This window comes from Pelecanus crispus, chromosome 1, assembly GCF_030463565.1.
Source record: "Pelecanus crispus isolate bPelCri1 chromosome 1, bPelCri1.pri, whole genome shotgun sequence".
Classification (NCBI taxonomy): domain Eukaryota; kingdom Metazoa; phylum Chordata; class Aves; order Pelecaniformes; family Pelecanidae; genus Pelecanus; species Pelecanus crispus.
Window position 1 is genome coordinate 46,949,338 of NC_134643.1, and position 20,821 is coordinate 46,970,158.

General features: G+C 43.3%; 1 protein-coding gene across 1 annotated transcript in view; it reads left to right on the forward strand.

The window, feature by feature from the left end:
- Positions 1–501: 501 nt before the first annotated feature.
- TMTC2 (transmembrane O-mannosyltransferase targeting cadherins 2) overlaps positions 502–20,821 on the forward strand; it is a 259,966-nt gene continuing 239,646 nt past the window's right edge. Inside the window, exon 1 of the mRNA XM_075725112.1 lies at positions 502–584. Coding sequence (XP_075581227.1) covers positions 502–584 — 83 coding nt within the window. The remainder of the gene's footprint in view (positions 585–20,821) is intronic.

Here is a 20,821-nt window from a genome sequence, read left to right on the forward strand (position 1 = left end):
CCGGTGCGGTGTGGGTGCCGGTGCGGGCGCGGGCGCAGCGCCGCCCGGGGCGCGGGGCGGGGCGGGGGCGCGGGGCGGGGCGTGGCGGGCGCGGAGGGGCGGGCGCGGGGCGGGCCCGCACGCAGGCGCGGTGGGAGCCCGGGGCGCCCCACGCGGGCGCTCCCAGAGCCTCGGCGGCGGCGCCCGGCTCGGCAGCGAGGGGGGCGCGGGCCGGGGCCGGAGCCGCGGCAGCGCCGAGGCAGGAGGTCGGCAGCCGGTCGGCAGCCGCCGCGCTCCGCTCCGCCGCGCTCTCTCCGCCGCTCGCCCCCGCTGCCATGGGGTAGGGGCCGGCGGAGGCGCGGGGGGGACGCCGTCAGGCTGCGGCCGCCGGCGGAGCGCGGAGCGGCGCCCCGCGGTGCCGGGGGGCGCGGGGGGCAGCCGCGGCGGGGCTGGCACGGGAGGCCGGGCAGGGGGGGCTGCCCCGGTGCGAACGCGGCGGCGGCGGCGGCGGCAGGCGGAGAGATGATCGCGGAGTTGTTGAGCAGCGCCCTGGGGCTCGCCCTGTACCTCAACACCCTGGGCGCCGACTTCTGCTACGATGACAGGTAGGGCGGGGGGCGGCGGGGCCGGGCGGGCGGGGGCTGCCCACCTGCTGGGAGCGGGGCGGCGGCCGTCCCCCTCGGGGGTACCGGGGGCGGCGCCGGGAGGTCCCGGCGGCTCCTCGGCTCCGGGTGGCCGCGGCGGCGCCCGCCGCTCCCGGGGCTTTTGACAGCTCCCGCGCGGGCTCGGTCCCCTCCAGCCCTTCCCCGTGGGAAGGGACCCGCGGCTTTAACTTCGCCCGTCCTGGGGCTGATCCCACATGCGCGGCGCCGGCGGGGTGCCCGGCCGCCTCCCGCTCCCCCGCTCCGCCGGGACCCAGCCCCGCGCGGGAAGTTGCCGTGCGCTGCCGGGCTCCTCCGGGCGGCGGCGGGGAGCGGAGCCCCGCCGGCGGGGAGGGCTGGGCTGGGCTGGGCTGGGCTCCCTACCTGCTCCTCTCCCCAACGTGCCTGCCTTCAGCAGCCTGCTGAAAGGCGCTGTTAGCATCGGGGGGAGTCCCATTTTGTGCCTTTTCCGGTGACTTAATCCTGATCGCAATTAAACCAGATGCGTAATTAAAATGTATTAGGGAGAGCAGCACGCCTGGCTAAACTCATTAACCGTCCTGGGGTGTTTCATGCTCCGTTGGAATTAAACCGTGCCAAAAGCGAGCACGCATCGACTTCGACAGCTTTTCATCAGCCTCTCTCCTCCGTGGCGAGCCACCGTCTCCCCTGGGTGCGGGCGGGCAGCTGCCCGCGGGGCCGCCGCGCCCTCCCTGCGCCGCGCCGGTGCCTCCGGAGTCCCCGCCGGTGGCCGCAGCCGGCTGTCCCGCCGCTTGCGGGGCGCGGAGGGGCGCGGGCGGGAGTGCCTCCGTGTGTCTCTGTGTCTCCGTCCCTGAAAGGTGCGTCCCGGCTTGCTGGCTCAGGTTCACGGCAGCAGCTGTCAAGCAGGGTTAGCGCCTCGGAGGTTTTTGGGTGAGAGGAGGAAGGCGAGGAAACACGGGGAGGTGGGATAAAGGATGCGCCTGAGCGGAAAAATGTTGCTGGATGGGCTGAACTTCCCGGCACGCTGACGGGATGTGAAAGGGTCAGTTATGTCTTTGATTAGGCGTTTGCCTTGGGAAATAACCTCTCTGTCCTGGAGTCAATTAGTTACTAAACTTGGGAATTTCCTCCCTTATGCCATAGCACGGTGCACCTGCCGTGTTTCAAGATCTGTCACTGCTTCCAGACAGACACCCCCCCCCCCCACCTACTAGCAAGTAGGGTTGCTACTATTAAACCTATTATACTTGAAGTAAATGCCAAGTGTTAGTCCTGGTCCAGGTCTCTGGCTGGGAACAGCGTCCGCCGCAGAATGTGGTGATTCAGGCTTCAGTCCTTCAGGTCGTCTACATGCACTTGGAGCCTTGCGAAGCAATTAAGTATTTTTAGGTTTCTGTGAGCCTTCCAATTATCTCCAGTGATTTTTCTTAAACCTATTTTAACACTCCAAAACTTCATTCACAAACAGTAAAAGAAAAAAAAAATCTGCTGTTATCCTGAAATGCAAGCTCTGAGTTGGATCAACAGAAAGTAGTGACTATTTTGACACACTGACGCTATTTTAAACCCGCTTGTTATAGTTAAGAACTGCAGGAGTTGTGGAGTATTTATGTAACCCAGAGGAGCATATGTTGTGATATTTAGGCAAAACTGGGTTGTTTAAGGACATGCTTATAAGCTGTCCTGCAGGCCAGTTCAAATTGGCTAGGCATAGAAAGCAATTTGAAGTACTACCTAGTATTACTGATGCAGAGGTCAAGGTTACTCTTGATCTTGCCTGAGTGTGCTTTAATGCAGTTAGAAAATAGTGATATTTGAGTGTCATCTCGGAAAGGGTGGAAGAGATAATCACACGCTGTCTTTGCTAGTACTAATCTCAGACTGTTTAAAAGGTGTTCTAAAATACTGCTTTGTTTATTTGTTTACCTCCTAACTAAATAAAGTACTTCTCATCATTGTAGCAAAGATTTAGGCATTCACTAGAGTGCTCTGAAAGCCAGTTAATGGCATTTCTGTACGCAGGGTCATCTAATTAGAATGTTTTTCAACTGCAGCACAGCAAGGCAGAAATGGCTGTTGCATGCTAGTAATTGTTGAAGTAGAAAGGGTTATCTATTCAAAGAGGCAGGCTCTCAGACCCAAAGTATTCTTTCAACTGTAATCACAGAATCTCGCTGCCCCGCAGGAGCTGGCTTGAAACGTAACAGTAGAAAAGGAGGTCGATGCTGGAGCTGCAGGACACAGCCCTCCATGTGGGAGATGGATCATGCTACTAACTTTAAGTGAATCAAGATTGTGCATTTAAGCTGGGAACCTGCAATGTTTTGTTTAAGGAGGGCAGCATATTGCCATAGCTTTTTTTCTGCTTCCTTTGCCATTATATTGAAATTACATCAGACTGTTCTTTTTTTAATATAGTGATCAAGCTTACTATATAAAGGGTGTCTGTAATTGCTTTCTGTATTTTTTTTATGTAGGTTGGGTAAGATTAAGTAGCATCGTAAAAACTTCTTATAGCAAAATCAATTTCCCAATGGTAAAACTTAATATTTTAGCGGCTGCACGGCACCAAACCAAAGACTGTATGGACAGTGATATAACAAACTTGCTTGTAGTCTGGGCTTTATGACTCTATATCAAAGGATTCAATATTTTATTTCCCACCCTTCACCCAATTAAACTGAAATTGAATGAATTTAAAGCCTGAGGAATGTATACATTCTTACTTTTCATCATTATTCTGCCTAACTTGTTTCTTTCAGGCTAGACAGATATGTGGCACGCACATAATCAGTGCAAATGTGATCTTTTTGATCAATTGACTTATTGATTACTTTGAATGGAAGTGACAGCCTCTATACCCGAGAGCCAGTGTAAAGAAGAAACACTGCTTTTTTTCTTTTTTTTTTTTTTTTTTTTTTCCTGTGGACCTAGAAAACACAAGCTTTTGCCACGCTGTTCCCTGCTCCTGTAATTCTCATAGACAGCTGTGATATTTCCTAGTTACATGTGTAGATTATTACAGGGGAATTCTCTCCCCAACTCAAAACTCCTTGTTCATCTAGGAACAAATAAATATATTTTTTCCATCTTTTTGCTTATTTGTTTTATTTGAAGCTGGATGTGGCATGCAGTAACCCGAAAGAAGAGATGAATGTGGGAAGAGGGGGGGAAATATTTAGATGTTGGTGATCTAATGCCACAGTGAACTCACATTGCTTGTTAATAAAGGTTTATTTATTGCTGAGCAATATCATCTTGGAACTGATAACAAGGGATAGGGAGAAATGCAATTTCCATTCCTACGGCTGTATTGAAGATCTTACTTCTTGTACTGTGTCAAATCCAGCTTCTTGCCAGATTAAGGGGGGCTAATCTCTGCACATGCAGTTCTTGTTTCATGCTAATATCTACCAGTATTACAGGAGGGAAGCCCATTGCTGCAATTAGGCTTACACACCCACGTAATTATTTTTCTCTGCCATTTAAGCCCTCCGCACAAAAGTAGGCAATTTGCCCTGTGGGTGCCTTGCATTGAAGTTGCAGTCCTTCACATGACCTGTGCTAAATAAGACAGGTCACTGTCAGTTTATAGCTGGGGTGTGGAAGATTTAGTGCTCTGCGTATCTGAGGTCATGCGTTGCTACAGCGAACATGTTGAAAGCAACTCATCCATTGAGGTGTTCCTTCCTACTCCCAAATGTCAGAAGAAAGGCATATTTTAAGGAGAGTATTAGTAGAAAGCTTTAGCCTTGAGTAATGTATTTTCTCTGTGGCACACTGACAAAATTGGCACTCTGGAAAATACGTACGGATTTCTCTGTCTCTGTGTGGGACTTTTCCGTGAGATTTGGTAGCACTGACCAACTTTCTCTAGCTTGTGCTGCATTTTATTTAGCAGGCCTGAATGGGGCAGCCTTGCCGATGGTAGAAAATATCCAACAGCCTTGTTTGAGAGTCGCAGGGCAATATTGCAAACTGCGTTGAAGAAATCCTGATAAATGCCTTCACCCTGTAGTGTCAGACTTGCATCATTGAAAAATAGGCCGAGCCTGTACGCATTCAACAGTACCTCTGTTGGGTCTGCCACATGAGATTTAATCTAGCAAGTGACCCAAATAAGTGCACTAGAAGAACAAGTATAAGTACACTGGGGAAAATTGCTTGCCATCTGTCTCCTTGTTGTGTGTGTATATTTCATTATTAATTTACATCTGTGATTTTTTTTATGGCCCCTTTTTGTCATCTACTCTCAATTTTTCAGCTCCAAGTGCACCTCTCCAGTAGCTTTCAGTAGCTCCAGTTTGCAGGTGGCTGCAATCTTCTGAATTCCAGCAGTGAGGCTGGTGGTGGGGAGAAGTGCGGAGACAGGGACTTGTACACTTTCTCTGTAGTGTTTTCCTTTTGTCCCTCCTGTTGATAAAGAACAACATAATCCAGAGAAGATGCGCAAGTAGTTTTCAGGTACTGTAGTACCTGGTGCAAGTGAACCAGTAACTGATAGTATCTAAATAGGATGAACCTGGCATGATAATATTCTATTAATATGATAGCCGTTCCATTTAAAATGCTGAACGTAATCTAAAAATATATTTGGCTTTTGATTTAAAAAGTGGTTCTACGTAAACATTTGTGTTGAATGAAACACTTTGATCAAAATGTGAATTCTTAGTTTCATCAAAATAGTGTTTTTTTTCTGCAGTGGAGATGCTGTAGTAGAGATTTTTGGAAGCAGAAAAGAAATTATGTCCCCACAGGCTTTATTTTAAGGTTCTTGTTGCATATATAACGCTAACATAAACTGAGTCACTTCTGGTAGCTGGTTCAGAGAATAAATTCATGACTGTTAGCAGACGGAGAGTCTCCCTGAGTCACTGACGGGATGCGCCTCATCTGCAGGAAGCTCTTCCAGCACACAATGGAGTTACAAATTCAAATGATCCACTTTCTCCAGTATCTGCCATATGTATTCCAGCTGCACTTCTGAATCCTTTAAGTTTGCCAGAGTGAAAGTTGCTCAGAAGTCTCTCATCTCAATTTGTTAACCATCTGATAGCTGCAAGAGTGCTGAATTAGAGCTCCTTTGCCTCCCTCATCTGGAAGTTTGCCCTTCCGTTGTTGTTGGCTGCTTGGATTTTTTTTTTCCTCTGTGAAGTTGACTGAAGCAGACTTTGCTGTTTGTTTATGGAATTTCTTTCTTTAGCTGAAATATTTGATGCTGAAGCTGTAGATGCAAGCCTGCTGGCAACCTGTGGTGAAAGTTGCTCCAAACATACAGCTGGAGAAGCAGACTAAATCAGAAGACAGAGATGCTTATTCTTACTGTTCTCTGGGCCAATGTTTACGGTTAGATTTTTCATTTTTATTTCTAAATATTTTATAGGCTTGACACAGCTTTTGGTTTAACTGTCTTTTTTGAAAAAACAATCTTTTTAAACTGTCCATTTCCTTCAATGTTTTTTTCATCCCTAATTTTTGTCCGAAATGGTTGTTTGGAAGATGGAAGCATTTTTATCTGGAGACCCATACCTTATGCTGAAAGTTCTTTGTTCTCTGACACTTCGGCCCTCAGGTTTTTAAATTAAGTTTGGAATTTCTCTTGATTGCGGAAGCCTATTGTTGGTCTTTGAGACTTGGCAGCCTTTGAACTCCCTGTGCTTTACTGCTTGGGGTGACTGATCTTATAAATGCTCCTTATCTCCCTTTAAAGTGGGAGCTTGTTCTGTGGGCAGGTTGTTTAAGTCAGGATGATGATAGGATTTCATTTCACTTATTCTAAATAGGGTTCGTAGGTCGTATTCCTGCGGTCTCAGGATAGTCCTCTAGACTTGAGATAGTTCTGTTACTGCTTGCATGGGCAGTCCCTCCCCAGTAAGAGGGAGAGGGTGTAAATCCTGTAATTTATTTCCCAGTTTCACCCTCCGCAGAACTCTGTACTAAACCATCTGTACTAAACCATTTTTCCCTGAAGGCCAGCCCATTGCTGAATGAAACTCGAAGAGCCAGAAGAAATTGGTTTTTGGAATCACACCCTAAATATTACTTAACACGTCGACTCTATTGCTCAGTTTGCTACTTCAGGACAGTTGAAATATCTTGCGGACCTGTGAATGGCTCCTAACAGGCATCTCCAAAGGCAGCGGTGTACGCTCAGGCTCTGCCTTTGGATGATGCATCAGCCTAGCACAGGGTTGCTGTTACTCGTATATGACAGCTTATTGTGAAACAAAGAAGCATGCTGGATGACTGGGATGGTGGCTAAGGATCAAGTAATCTGTCAATCTCTATTTCACTTTAAGGAAAGAGAAAACCAGTAAATTGGACTGTTCGAAGCTGATGAAACTTGGCTCCCCAGCCTTTGTAACCGGGAATGGCTAGTCGATGTGCTCCGATGCTCTGCCACCCCAGCCATTCCTGGCCTTGTTAAGCTTTGAGAGGGAGAAAAAGTAAAAGTGGCTTCCTTGAATGCTAATCCTTGCGTTCCCTAGGACACTGTGAATTACTCTGTTAGCCTTCTTTGTCTTATTGCCTTCATGAGGAGATTTTTCAAGAATAGTGGGAGGTTTCATTTGGAGGTAAATAATGCTCATTTACTGTCTTCATATCCCTCCTTTCCGTCATCTCTTCATCTTTTTAATTGCTGTTTGTTTTATTGGAAATACTGTGCTTTCAGCACAAGCTGGTTTGTCTTTTATATCTTAATTCTTTTGATATTTTTTTCCCAGTCGTGTATTCAAATTGCTCATATTCATGGTTCAAAAACTGTTAAAAATCAGGGTAACCTCTAAAAACACATGTAGGTGTATATACCCACACTATAGTAAATAGAATAGCAGATTTTTGTTGGATGCCTAAAATTTGAGACCAAGTCTTTTTTGGCATCTGTCTTCCAGCAGAGATCTGGATAGGCTTCCCGTTAGTCTGCCACAAAGGCTCCTTAATTTATTTGCAGGGGTCACTGTTGACTGCCTCAGAGCACTTCTTTCCCTCTAGGAGTTAAGTATGTTTGCCTCAGCAGTGCTCCTGGTCCCAGCTGGCCCAGGAAGCTAGAGACTGATAGGTAATTGAACGAGGATTTTCCACATGATGGTACAGACCATTACTGCTAGATGACTGGACTGGTCTGTGGCATCCCCTATTATTCAATGACCTGTCAGTAGACCAAAAAAAGCCTGCTATGACCTCTGACCTGTGGTTCAAGCAAGGACAGGTTTTTCTGAATTTAGTTAGCATCCTGTTTCCAGGATGGGTTTTTCTGAACTTAACATTACTCTAGGCTATTTTGCTAATGAGAGGATTGTATGATTTTTTTAACTCCTATGTGTTTTAGTCAGCTAGTCCTGTATTAGTTCAGAGGAACAACACAGTAATTGGTAGCAGAACTATCGCTGTAAAGTCTCTGCCAGTGCCTGGATGCTATTTTCATGCAGCTTGGTAATTTGTGTACTTAAATCCTAAAAAAGGACTTGAACTCTTGAAACATGGTCATGATTCAGTGACCAAAATTGTCATGGAAACAAACCCACTCAGCAGCAGCCTAAATGGTTCCTAGATCTCTGCCTTGTCTTCCCTTCCCACCTCCATGGCTTTTTACATGTAATAATTAATAACTGGTGCGGGGCCCAGGAACCAGGCTCCAGTGTGCCACTTCCGCATCATCACTGCAGAACGACCTGCACTCCTTGGGCAGGAGCATTGATCTGCTTGAGGGTAGGAAGGCTCTACAGAGGGATCTGGACAAGCTGGTTTGATGGGCCAAGGCCAGCTGTATGAGGTTCAATGAGGCTAAGTGCTGGGTCCTGCACTTGGGTCACAACAACCCCATGCAATGCTACAGGCTTGGGGAAGAGTGGCTGGAAAGCTGCCTGGTAGAAAAGGACCTGGGGGTGCTGGTTGACAGCCGGCTGAACATGAGCCAGCAGTGTGCCCAGGTGGCCAAGAAGGCCAATGCATCCTGGCTTGTATAGCGTGGCCAGCAGGAGCAGGGAAGTGATCATCCCCCTGTACTTGGCACTGGTGAGGCCGCACCTTGAATACTGTGTCCAGTTTTGGGCCCCTCAGTACAAAAAAGATATTGAGGTGCTGGAGTGTGTCCAAAGAAGGGTAATGAAGCTGGTGAAGGATCTGGAGCACAGGTCTTATGAGGAGCAGCTGAGGGAACTGGGGTTGTTCAGTCTGAAGAAGAGGAGGCTGAGGGGAGACCTTGTCGCTCTCTACAACTACCTGAAAGGGGGTTGTAGCCAGGTGGGTGGTGGTCTCTTCTGCCAAGTAACAAGCGATAGGATGAGAGGAAATGGGCTCAAGTTGTGCCAGGGGAGGTTTAGATTGGATATTAGGAAAAGGTTCTTCCCTGAAAGGGTAGTCAAGCATTGGAACACGCTGCCCAGGGAAGTGGTTGAGTCCTTGTCCTACAGGACGTGGTTTAGTGATGGACTTGTCAGTGCTAGGTTAATGGTTGGACTTGATGATCCTAAAGATCTTTTCCAACCTAAATGATTCTGTGGCTCTATGCTTAGGGCACCCTTCTGGTGGGAAACCAGTCTTTGAACCCTCAAATACCTAAATAAAAGATAGGTATACTGCAAGTGTCTGTCTGCAGTCTCAACTTAGGGATAGCATTTCATTTCTGTACATAGCATTTCCAATTGCTTGGCTACCTGCTCTGAGTAAGTCCAACTTTAGTTTTTAATTGCTTTTCTGAGAATTTTCTCTCCCTCTGATGCAAGGGAATGTAGCTGGGAGTTGGATGTCTCTCTGTGAATCAGATACTTTTCTTTAGGAGGCAGTGCCTGGCTGATAGCTTTGTAGGCTCCCAACATGGTGGTGCATCAGGACTGCCTTTACAGCATCTAGCTTCCAACTTCTATGTGGGAATATTTTTCAGCTGATGCTCTTTAAAATAGCTATTAGGTTTTGCTCAGTAACTATTGAAGCTGGTAATGGTTATTTACTTTGGTATTAAAAAAAACTCACCATGTACGAGTTCCAGTGTCTGAGTAAAGCACTAAGAAATACTCTTCCACTGAAAATAGTCTCCTTAAGTTAATGTTTGCAGTGGCTTAAGGTGACGGAATTACTTAGTGGCAGAAAAAACCCAGGGTAGTGGATGTTGTCCATTATAAAGATCTTTAAGAATTAGCACTGGTGCCATGAAAATAAACCTGTCTATACATAGTGGTCAGACAAGCCCCTTACTGTGGAGTATCACAGTTAAAACCAAGCTCCAAAATCCACCCAGCCAGCACCAAACTGTTTGGTTTTATCCAGGAGCCCCTTGATATTGCTTCATCTAGATTCCAGTAGGAGATGAAAGACTTCATGAGGAGCCAAGCACCACGGGGGGGGTGTGGGGGTGTGTGTGGGGGCAGAAATTGCTGTGCTGAAGTGGCCTCTGGAAGGTAGGCAGAGATGGTCTGCCCCATCATCATTTAAACTCTAAATATTCAGTGTGTGTCCGGTCTCTGTTTTAGACCCACGAGTCTCGTAGTGATTTCTGTGCCTGCTTTCCAGCCCAGGGTGTTTCCCTGAGGTGTGTTTTAGCATACTCAGAGTTCAAGCTGCTGTAAGTGAGGACATGAGTTGTCCAATTGAAGTTCTTTACATATTCATGTCTATACATTTGACAGGCTTTTAGTAGTCACTTTGAAATGAAAGGTGCAGTTCAGTGGATTATAGAGTAGTAGGTCAACATCTTGGAGGCAGCATGGGGAGAACTAGAACTCCTAATCCAGAATAACTTTTTTTTTTTTTTTTTTCCCTTGCAAATGACTAATTTGTTCCAGGTCTCTAACAGGACACCTTGAAGTGGGAGCTCATTCTGAAAATCAGCCACTTCTGGGACTTTGGTGTCTTGAGTCTTGTGTGCATGTGGTTTGGTTGCATCATTTGGTTGCATCATTAGTGCTAGGTTTGCGGTTGGACTCAATTATCCAACCCAATGAAAGGTCTTTTCCAATCTAAATGATATTATGATTCTATTTTCAGAGTGTGTTTTTGATGGTGGGCCTGAGAGTGCACAGGAGGATCTTGCTGACCAATGTGCAAAGCAGCATATTAAGTGATACACTTAAAAATCTGCTTTTTAAATCACAGGGTGCCTGTGCCTTTATTGGCTGTTCAGTACTGTGTCATTTCTCTTCTGCAGGCTGCTCCTGTTGGTGCTTTTAGCCTTTATGTGATATTGTAGCACTACGGTAACATAGGAATGTTCTTGGTTTTATTTTACAACCTGACAACGTTCCTGGGTTGGGATCAGTTATATTTGGCTGGGTCCTTTGAGTGGACTAGTACCGGGCCACTTTGAGATGGCGGTCAGGTTTGAAAACTCAGATGAGATGTTTGCAGTCATCTCTGGCCATTAGAGTAGCTTTCCTAACCCCAAATAACACTGGGGATTTTTCTTACCGAAGTGGAAGGAGCCCATGCTGCCTTGAGTGTGACTCTGTGGGTGTACAAATCCACTTGTAGCTGTTGTTCTGTAGGTTACGAGCCTTCTGTTATACACTTTTTTCATGCTTCATGCACTTTTAAAAATAGATTTTTTTCTTTTGAAATAAAAATATATTTGAAGGAACGCTGTGCCTTGTCATATCCTCTCATTTCCAACAGTTATGTGAAGATGAAGGTGCTGACATGCCTTCTCTTGTACTTGATACTGTATTTATTTGATTTGACTGCTTAGTGTGGCAACAGTCTTGATTGTTTTAATTATTTTAATAGCAAGATAAAGAAGAAATTAGGCTCATAAGTGAGGCATAGGCTCAAAAGTGAGGCAGTATCTTAAGAAGCCATATTTTGTGTGTTATATACCAGCCCTCTGGATACCACTAAACTAAGAAAAATATTTGCCTTGGATTAAGCCTCTTTGTATTGGCCTGGATGTCCTTGTGGGTGCCAGAATTTCATTGGTGAATCATCTTGGGCAACTGTCTGAAATAATTTGTGAAGCTTTGTTTGGAAGTTTGGTTTGTGGGTCTCCAGCAAGGTTGCTGTGGTTCTGCCATCCTTTCTTTGAGCTTCCATACCTCCTGCCAGCTCCCATCCCAAAAAGAAACACTGAACGGTTCCTGGGAAGATACTTCTAGGTATGGTATGCATCTAGGTGTGTATTCCTTGTTGCAAAATCCTGAATTATAACAAGAATTTCCTTGTAATAAATTCCATGAAGCTTCAGTGTGTATGCTTCATTCTTCAAACAATTTCAGTTGTACTCAAGATAACTGTTAAATGTTATTTTTTTATTTTCAGGAGGAAAAGGAGGATTGGTCTTGTGAAATTAATGTTAGTTGCAGAAGAAAGGTTTCTTTTTTTTTAATTAATTATTTGTAATTAAGCTTCTGATCTTTTACACTTTTATAATTAAAGCAGAAGAAAACTTAGGCTTTTTAAAAGGACTTTGATCTGAATTAAGGTTCCAGTGCCAAAAAAATAATTTAAATGCTGCGTGGCTGTATAAATAAAGCTTGCTGAAAGAAAAAGTACTAAGAGAATGATGAAAAAATTTAATCAAATAAAATAGCATTTCTATGTGTAGCAGCTTTCATTTTGTAGCACAAACAGTTCTTTATAGCTTCTTTGTAACACCAGTATAGTTGAATAAATTTTCTGTTTGTGTGAAGAGACATAGCTGTATGTTCTATTCCATTTCACAGTACATTACTCATGTCTTGTATGTAAATCACTTGGTGTGTTAAAAATGGTAGTACTTCTCTTTAATAAACATCATGCTTCTGGAGAGTTCTCAAGATGCACTTTTTTTTAGAAGATGAAAAACTTAAGTATGGAGAAAGGCCACAAAGAAAATGGTTCCTCACGCTGTTGGCCTCATGCTAAAAAAGCGAAACCCAAGCTGGATCACTCTAGAGTACCATCTACACTGGCGTTTGCTGCCAGACATGTTAATGCTCTTCCTGGGCTTTGGAAGGATTGCTGAAAGCAGCTCTGCACCAGAGCTGTGCAGCTTCAGCTAGCGTTATGGAGCGTTACGGTTGCGGTGATGTGGCTTGCAGGGTATCGCTGGCAGGCGGAGCCTGAGATGAAAGCCTTCTCCGCCCAAAGGGACCTGGGGCTGTGTGTCTGGATGTGCCCTGAGCTACTGTGCAAGTCATTGCGTCTGGTACTGCTTCTGTTTCCTCTCTCCCCGTTTCTGCTCGTAATGTGATTGCAAGCTCTTGGCAGCCAAAACCGCATCGTTAGTAGGTCTGTTGCATTGGTTGGTTCAGCATGACTTGAGCCTCAATAAGGGCGTCTGGCTATTTTTAAATGATGGTTTGGGCTTAAAGAAGGGAAGTTTAATGCAAGTTGCTTTATATACTTCCCTCTTTCCATAGAATTGCTAGATGTCTAGGTGCTGTTTAGCCAGAGCAGGTTGGCCATGGTTTCTCGAGTGTGATCTGCTATAGCATTGTACTTGTTTTTGTCATGAAAGTGTTTCACTAACTCTGTTTTGATTAATATTGAATGAGTAGGTTGTATGCATTCAAAGCAGAACCCTGGATTTATGATGGACTTAGGTACTTGGCTGATACAGGGTTAAAAGCAAAAGGAAGGATTGAATGTCCAGGGAGCAGGAAGCTAGTTGGTCCTCTGGAATTTAGAGCCTGCTTCTAGCACTTGACAAAGAAAATAATGTAAGGATATTAATAGAAAAGTTGATGTTTATAAGTAAACTGATTTGCTGAGGTACATTAAACCTGTGAGACGTTTTGCAGGAAATTCTTCTCTAGGAGACAGTTAGCTCTTTCTTTTTTTTTTTTTTTTCTAAATGTTGCAGTTTCAATCAATATGTGCAATCCTTTTCAAAAATATTTAAAGGCCACTTTGCTTAGGGGCTGGAAGAGTGTCTGGTGAGGTGAGAAAAGTATCCCCCAAAGAAGAAAGACCTCAAGGAATATCGGTGTTCACCTGGTTGTGTGCTGCATACCTAATCTGCTACCTTGTAATACTAATAAGTATTAATAGTTGGTATTTTAATCTTTTGAAAAATGATAAAAAATCCTGACTGTATAGGAATACCTGTAGCATTTTGTTCTCCTGACACTAAGATATGTGCTCAACCTAATGTAATTCTGAGCTGTTGACTTGGTGCCTATGGAATTCAGCTAGTTTTGCAGGAAAAGAGAAGGTTTGCTGCTCTTTACGCAGCTCTAGATCTCGGTGCTCCTTGGGGACAGTGTTGGAGAAGGAGTCTTGTCTAAGCAGGAAAACTGGGTAGTATGGGTCTGCAGGTACCATGGTGACGAGTATGATATACATATCTTGAAAGGCTCTGATGCAGTAGCTTGAAGCAAGGTACCACCCTGTTATGCACGGTTTCCAGAAATCACATGCTGTGTGTGATATTTAAATCTACCAACTTGGCTCTGTGCTTGGCTTGTTCTGAACATCTTGCAGACTGAAATTTGTAGATTTTGTTGAGGTTCCCTGTATTGTAGCTGCTTATAAGCAAGGAGTTTCAGTTTATGTTCACACTATGCTAATTGTTAATGATGTGAAAAAGTATATGAGCTTATTCTACAGCGAAAAGGTTTAAAACTCAGTTTCTTGCTACTGAATCCTAACGTTATGGTACTGTTTTCTGAATTAGTAAAATGACTCTAAAGCATGAAAATAAAGAACTAAGACACAGGTAAATGGAAGTACGGAAAAGATTACAGGATTCCAGAATAAAGAGTATTTTATTAATGCCTATGTTCATTCTTTCTGTAAACATTTAAGTAAAAGTTTAAATTACATGGATGAGAATTTCAGTAACGGGTGGGATTAAAATCAGTTTATTGAAATTTTATTTCCTTCTGGTCTAGTGTAATTTAAACAGTTCTGCTTAAAAGTATAAATTGCACTGGATCTTAGCGTGGGCAAGGGTGTAGGGACATCTGTTCATTGTGTAGTGCAGTGGGAGTGATGGCTGAAGGTTTTTGCTTGACCAAGGGCACTGAGAGCACTTTATTTTGTATACCTCTTTCAAGATAAGAAATTGTGGGGAAACATCTGTGTGTAGAGCATGAAAGTGCACAATGTTATACTTTATATGCTGCTATACGGGGCTGAAAAGATACTAGTGAGTGGAGAGTATTTGTTTTCCATCCTCATTTTCCACGGACTGAAATCCTATATAAAATGTGTGAGGTAGCAGAGCACAGTCCTGTTAAGGAAGAGCAGATATTGTGATAATTCCTAGATGACCCTGAAATCGTACCAGTTAGTCCTTCACCAAGAGTAAGTGAGCACACCTGTAGAATAAGCTGCTCAAGGAAGACTGCTTATCATGCTGTATTTTGTATTGTAAAATGCAAAAGAACGCTGTTCCTAACAGGATGGTTGCATTTAATATGCATGTTTAATAGCAATATAATAACAGACATAATTTTTCATCTTATCTATGCTTGCAACGCTATCTTATGTCTGCACCAGCAATGCAGGTCATGGAAGGAGTGAAGGAATGGATGCTGCAATCAGTGAATCTTCCAACAGAGTGATTGAATTAGTATCAAATTATGCCCTCAGGAATTTCTAAGCTCATAAATATAGTAAGCAGTATGGTAATCAGAAAACGCAAGTTGTTTTTTTGTATTCAGAGAGTCTTTCTTTCTTTAGTCATTGTCCTGAATTTCAGCAGGAACTCTTGTACAGCAGGAACTTCTACGCTTTTAATTTCTGCAGCAAAGGGTCTCTGTTGACTTTGCAGTTTTTGGGTTTCCTTTTTTTCTTTTTTTTCTACTGAAGGTTAGAAGTTAGGTACTTGGGTCACCTTACACTACCCATGCTAAATAAAACTAAATGAGGAAGCAAGTGCAGAGATTATGTTTCAGCAATTGCTTCAGGAACTGACTAAATCTTGATTTAATTGATTTCAATTTAGATTGGTTGAATATTGCTACTGTTGTAATTAAAGAAAGAAAACTGCAGTGAACTAATCTGTTTTTCTGTGTATCTCTTGTACCTGCCTGAAATTTATTCTTTTTTTGAAGTACAAATGAACAAGTGAACTCTCAGCTAAGCAAAGTCAGTGTTTGTGCTGAGATGATTATGCATTAACTATTTCGTGCTTATTGGAATGGAAAACATGAGCAGATTGGAGAGGATGAATAGCCTGCTTAGTAATATCCAAGAAGGAGGAAAAATATGACCTAATAATCTGCTTTAGTGATGATCTGTTTATTGTGTTCTAACTTCGTTAAGATCAAGATAAAAGCAAATAATTTTGTAGGTCCTGTATGCCACTAAGAGATAAAACGGCAGTGTATGCCTCGGCTTTGCACTAAGACTTCAGTTTTACAAATGCTTGGACATGTGTTCAGGTTTTCAGATGTAAATAGTTTCGTTAGATAAAATCTGGGTCCAACTGGAGTCAATGGTAAAACCTGTGGCAATGTAAATAAGGCTAGACTTTCATGAATGAGTTCAGTGAGGCTACTTGTACACATAAAGTTAAACACATGGCTAAGTGTTTGCAGGATAGAGGGCCTGCAAGGATACAAGAATAAGACCCTTGCAATGCAGTTTGAAGTCTGACCTGTCTTGCTGTTGCATGATGGAGAACCACAGTAGGTGGCGTGAACCTTTTGGGCATAGACCAAAAGGTGAACCTTTTGGGCATAAACAAACACAGAGTATATAAAACATCATACAAAACTACAATTCATAAAACGCTTGGTTGGTCCTAAATAACGAAGCAGTGAAAAAATTTATGGGCTGTGCTTGTTCTTGTAATATATTTTTATTTTATATTTTTTGGCACAAATGCATGCAAGGAATTAGTATGATTATTATGTTTCATTATTCAGAAGAACTTAGTAGCGGCAGACACTTTCTTTTGGAAGGGGAAGCAGGTAAAATAGAAGTTACAGGCCAGCCCCCTACCCCCCCAGTCTCCTGTTCACTCATAGGAATCATGCATTATTTGATAATGATGTCAACTGTTTTAATCATTATGTATATTAACTACTTAATTTCATATCACGCTTGGAAAGAAACACTGTGGGTATTATCATAACTGTGACGGTTCTCACCATCTGAGGCTCTCCCTTCCAGATGTTTCACTTGTTTGCAAATTTGATTTGGAACTGATTGTGCAACAAAACAACTGCCACATACACTGACAGATTTCTGTCTCTTTGTGCAGAACATCTTTGCAGAGCCTAGTTTCACGTTTCTTGGTGAGAAATATTATTTGAACGACTGCCCCCTTAATCCTGTGAGATTTAGATAAGTGCAATTTTCCAGGTTTTTGAGGGAGTCCTAATTTACATTTCATAACACACACAACACCAAGCAATTAGCATGAAGTCTTATGGCAGCCTGACAGCCCTTTGTGCCTATGGAAACAGTTACACAATAGTGCATGTGCAAATAATGTTATCAGGTGCCCTTTTTTGTGTGCTCACCCGTTTTACCTGGAGCATACTAATAAGCTGCAGCTTAATTCTCATTTAAACTCAACCTGCTCTGCTGTATGATGAACTTACGTAAAGCGAGAAACATGGAGGTATCAAGAAAATAATAGCTACTATTCGTTCTTTTAAGTGACTTCATTTTGGTATGCTGCTGCAGCTGTTTTTTCTCTTTCTCTGCTTTAAATGGGAGGAACATGCCCCCTGCCCCATGAGGTTAGATTCTGCCTGCAACCTTTTCCTTGTCTTTGTTCTCTCTCCTTACAGGTAGGTGCAGAACCCTGTCTCTTCTCCAAGTTGGAGACTGGTATTGCCTATGTATTTGGAGAATGGATGAGAAGATACGAGCTCAACTATCCTGCTGATTGTGCAAGCCAGTTGTTGAGGAATAGACAGGGAAGACTTGGTGTAGTGGGCAAGTAGGGAAAAAAAGTAAAGCGGTAAGGCAATAGGAGGTTCAGCACTGGTACAGAGCTCTTCAGCTGTTGTGTGCACCGGTGTCTGGGGCAAATACTTTCTCATTTCTCAGTGTTTGTAGTTCTTAAGGTTTGAGGTGTTTTTGTTCCAGTCTGATAAGATGCTGATTTAGTTCCATTCACTTTGTCCTAAGGTACCACTCCCTACCCATTGGGATAATATAATTGCTTTCAGGAGCACTTGAGAAGGGATTTTCTGCCCCAAGGAGCTTCAGACTGAAAGGTATGAGAAAAGCAACACATGGAAAAGAGGCAGTGTATGTGTGGTGGTCCTGTGTGTTGGACTCTGTTGTGTTTGCAGGTGTGAGAGCCATCTAAACGTTACAGTGACAGTGAGGGAAGGTCTGGAGAAAGGGGAGGGCAAAACAGAAGACATAACAGAGAAGGGTGAAATGAGATACAGACCTTGGTGGCTGTTAGGTGTGTGGGATGCAGAGGATCCAAACCCAGTACACAAACTGGAAGAAAAATTGCTCAGTGTGCAAATGCTGCTACTGCATTTGCTGAAAGAGGCATTAGCCCTAGATTTTGGCAGTCTCAACTCTTTCTGTTGTAGTGAGCCAGGCTGGGTCAAACTGCCTAAGCCAAAGATGCTTGCCTCACTGAAACAAACCTGAGATCGATCATGCCATCAGCATGGCCAACAGGTCTGAAAGGGGTAACCACTAGCTGTGGAAGTGGGGATGAGCAATCGGTGCTGATAATCTGGTCAGAGGGTTGGGAAGCCTGTCCAGAGAGGTCTCTGTGGATTTTACTCCTGCCTTTCATGAGTTTTCAGCTTGCTCTTCTAACCTGTTCTCTCTCCGTCTCCCTGGGTGGTTTTCTCCTCTCATGTTTCCTACAATGGAAAGCTAATAAGACATATACAGAAAACAGACGCTGGAACCAAAGTAGGAAAAATGAGCAATGACTTCGTTAATAGAGTTAGGCCCATTCAAGGAGAAAGACACAATGTGGACTAAAAAAAGAGATAGATTGTTTGGGAGAGGAAAATGGATCAAACAGTGTGGCTGAAGACAGGCTTAGCTGTTGCTGTGCAAAAACTAGATGGCTGCAGAAGCTATGGTTTTGTGGCTGCCTTGTTTGGCTATTCCTTACACTAAGTCCTAGTTTGGGACAGACAGCGATGATGTGAAGCACTGCTGCTTTCAGCTGGTCCTTGCCAAGGCTGCTGTGTGGCTAATGAAGCACTAGATTTTAACCTAGTCTTGGCAATGGAGGTTTGGATGGAAGGCCAAGCTGAACTCTGAGCAGAGACAATGCTATTTTTGGGGCTACGTATATGAAGAAACAGTTGATGATATAAAGCTATAGAAACTCTTGGAAAGTGGCACAGTGCCTTGTGCTTTGAATATTCTACTCCGAAGAAGTTTTCAAATCCCTCTCAACATGAGAATTGACTGTGAATTTCAAACATAGCATTGCACAGCATGTGGCATTCATTTATTATCCCGTTATTAGATTAAATGTTATGAATTAAACAAGTATTCTTCTCCCTGTGTTTGCTTAGGTTATTGTTATAGAAGACAAACACACATTTTGAATACCAGGTAAATAGGCCTTTCTTTTTGGACTTCATCTTCTTTCTTATCATGTCTACCTTAAAGGACAAAGGAAAATTTAATTTTTACATTAAAGAAGAAATTATTTGTAAAGACAGATTATACTGCTAGGCCTCCAAGACTTGTGGTCTGAAACTGGAAACATAGCCACAACTAATGTATTCTGAGACCAGCTCAATGTGGAGTTTTACTGAAATATTTGGTGGATGCTCTCAAGAATGTTAAATGAAGCTTTAAAAGATTTCCTACATTTCCCTACATACTGCCTGACTTCTGATGCTGGCATGAGCTTGGTAGAAAGGCACTATGTAATTAGACTGCTATCAATTTATCATGAAAAACAGAATAGCAGTAGTTCCCCTTGCCCCCACTTGCTGGTTCATGTATCTCTCTGATCCTAAAACAGGAAGAAAATGCTCTGAGATTTTCATGTTAGCATTTTTTTTTTTTTTTTAGATATACAATTTCCTTAGATGGGAGGAATGCTTTAGAAGTGCTAATGGCCATGGCCTGTGTTCACCTTTAGCTGATATGGCATTTCTTATAATATGTCCTATTCTGTGCGTGGTGGGATCTGGGCTTTGTGCGTAGTGGCAGAACTGGTCTGCAGGTGGTGTGGGAGCAGCCTGCTCGCACAGGTGAGCCAGTAACAACTATGGAGAAAGTTGCCTTGCACCTTGGCAGTGCTGCTCTCACCACAGCTATTGGTCAAGGTGGTATTATGAACCATAATTCAAGTGGTAGGCATATAACGGCAATATTTAGATGGCAATAATGAGAACTATTATACATGAAAATAAAAACATATTGTGAGCATTCAGGAATGCTAATGCTTTTCATAGCATGATTTCATCATTTGCTTTGGTGTATAGGTAACTATCTTAAGTCCACATGCCAATAATACTCTGTTTTCAATGGATTTAACTGGAGTTTTGGAGACCCTGCAAATACAGGGGACAACTGCAATCTCTGTCCAACCTAATAGAGGACTAAAAGCAGGAAATCATCCAGGGTAAGGGCTGACATAAGGGCAATGCATACTCTTGAGTTCCTCTGAGGTGTAAAAGTATTTGCAGAGTCTGAGCTGAAACAGCGTTGTAATTTTGCCTCAGTGTTAATCCGAGTTGTTTGGATTTAGATAGTTCTGGCATATGCTAGAGTTGTGGCTGTCTTCAGGGCAGACGTAGCCAGAAAGCTGAGATGAAGACCAGTACCAGACTTAATAAATGGCTTATCTGCAATACAGGTGGTTCAAAAATATAAACTATATCCTTTCTAATTTATTATCATAACATGAGTGTTGAAGCAGTCAGATCTTTCTAGATTTGTGTCATCACTACCTGAGAGACCATACAAGTATAAACTGTCCCGGTCCTGAAGTGCTTGTTGGTCAGGTTGTTATTCTGGAACAAAAAACCCCACCCAAACCCAACATACTTCATATCTACCCATGCCCATTTTATATTTTACTTAGTAATTGCTTATATAAACCTAAACATTGGTATGGCTGTCTTATTTTTTAAGAACATGAAAGTCTTAGAGATTTTGCTCATGTTTTATTTCTGATTACTTCATGCTGTGGGTATTGATGATGTAATGGAAATCTGTATCTGGAATGCTGGTGCGGGGAAAACAAATTACATGTAACGTTTTTCATCAACCATAATTAAAGGAATGACTATTGCAATCAAAATTAATTGCAGTTAATAAAGGATTGCTTTCTTTTTTTTTTTTTTTTGTAATGTATCCGAATCTCACACTCGTAATTTTCCCTTTGTGCTTCAGAAAGC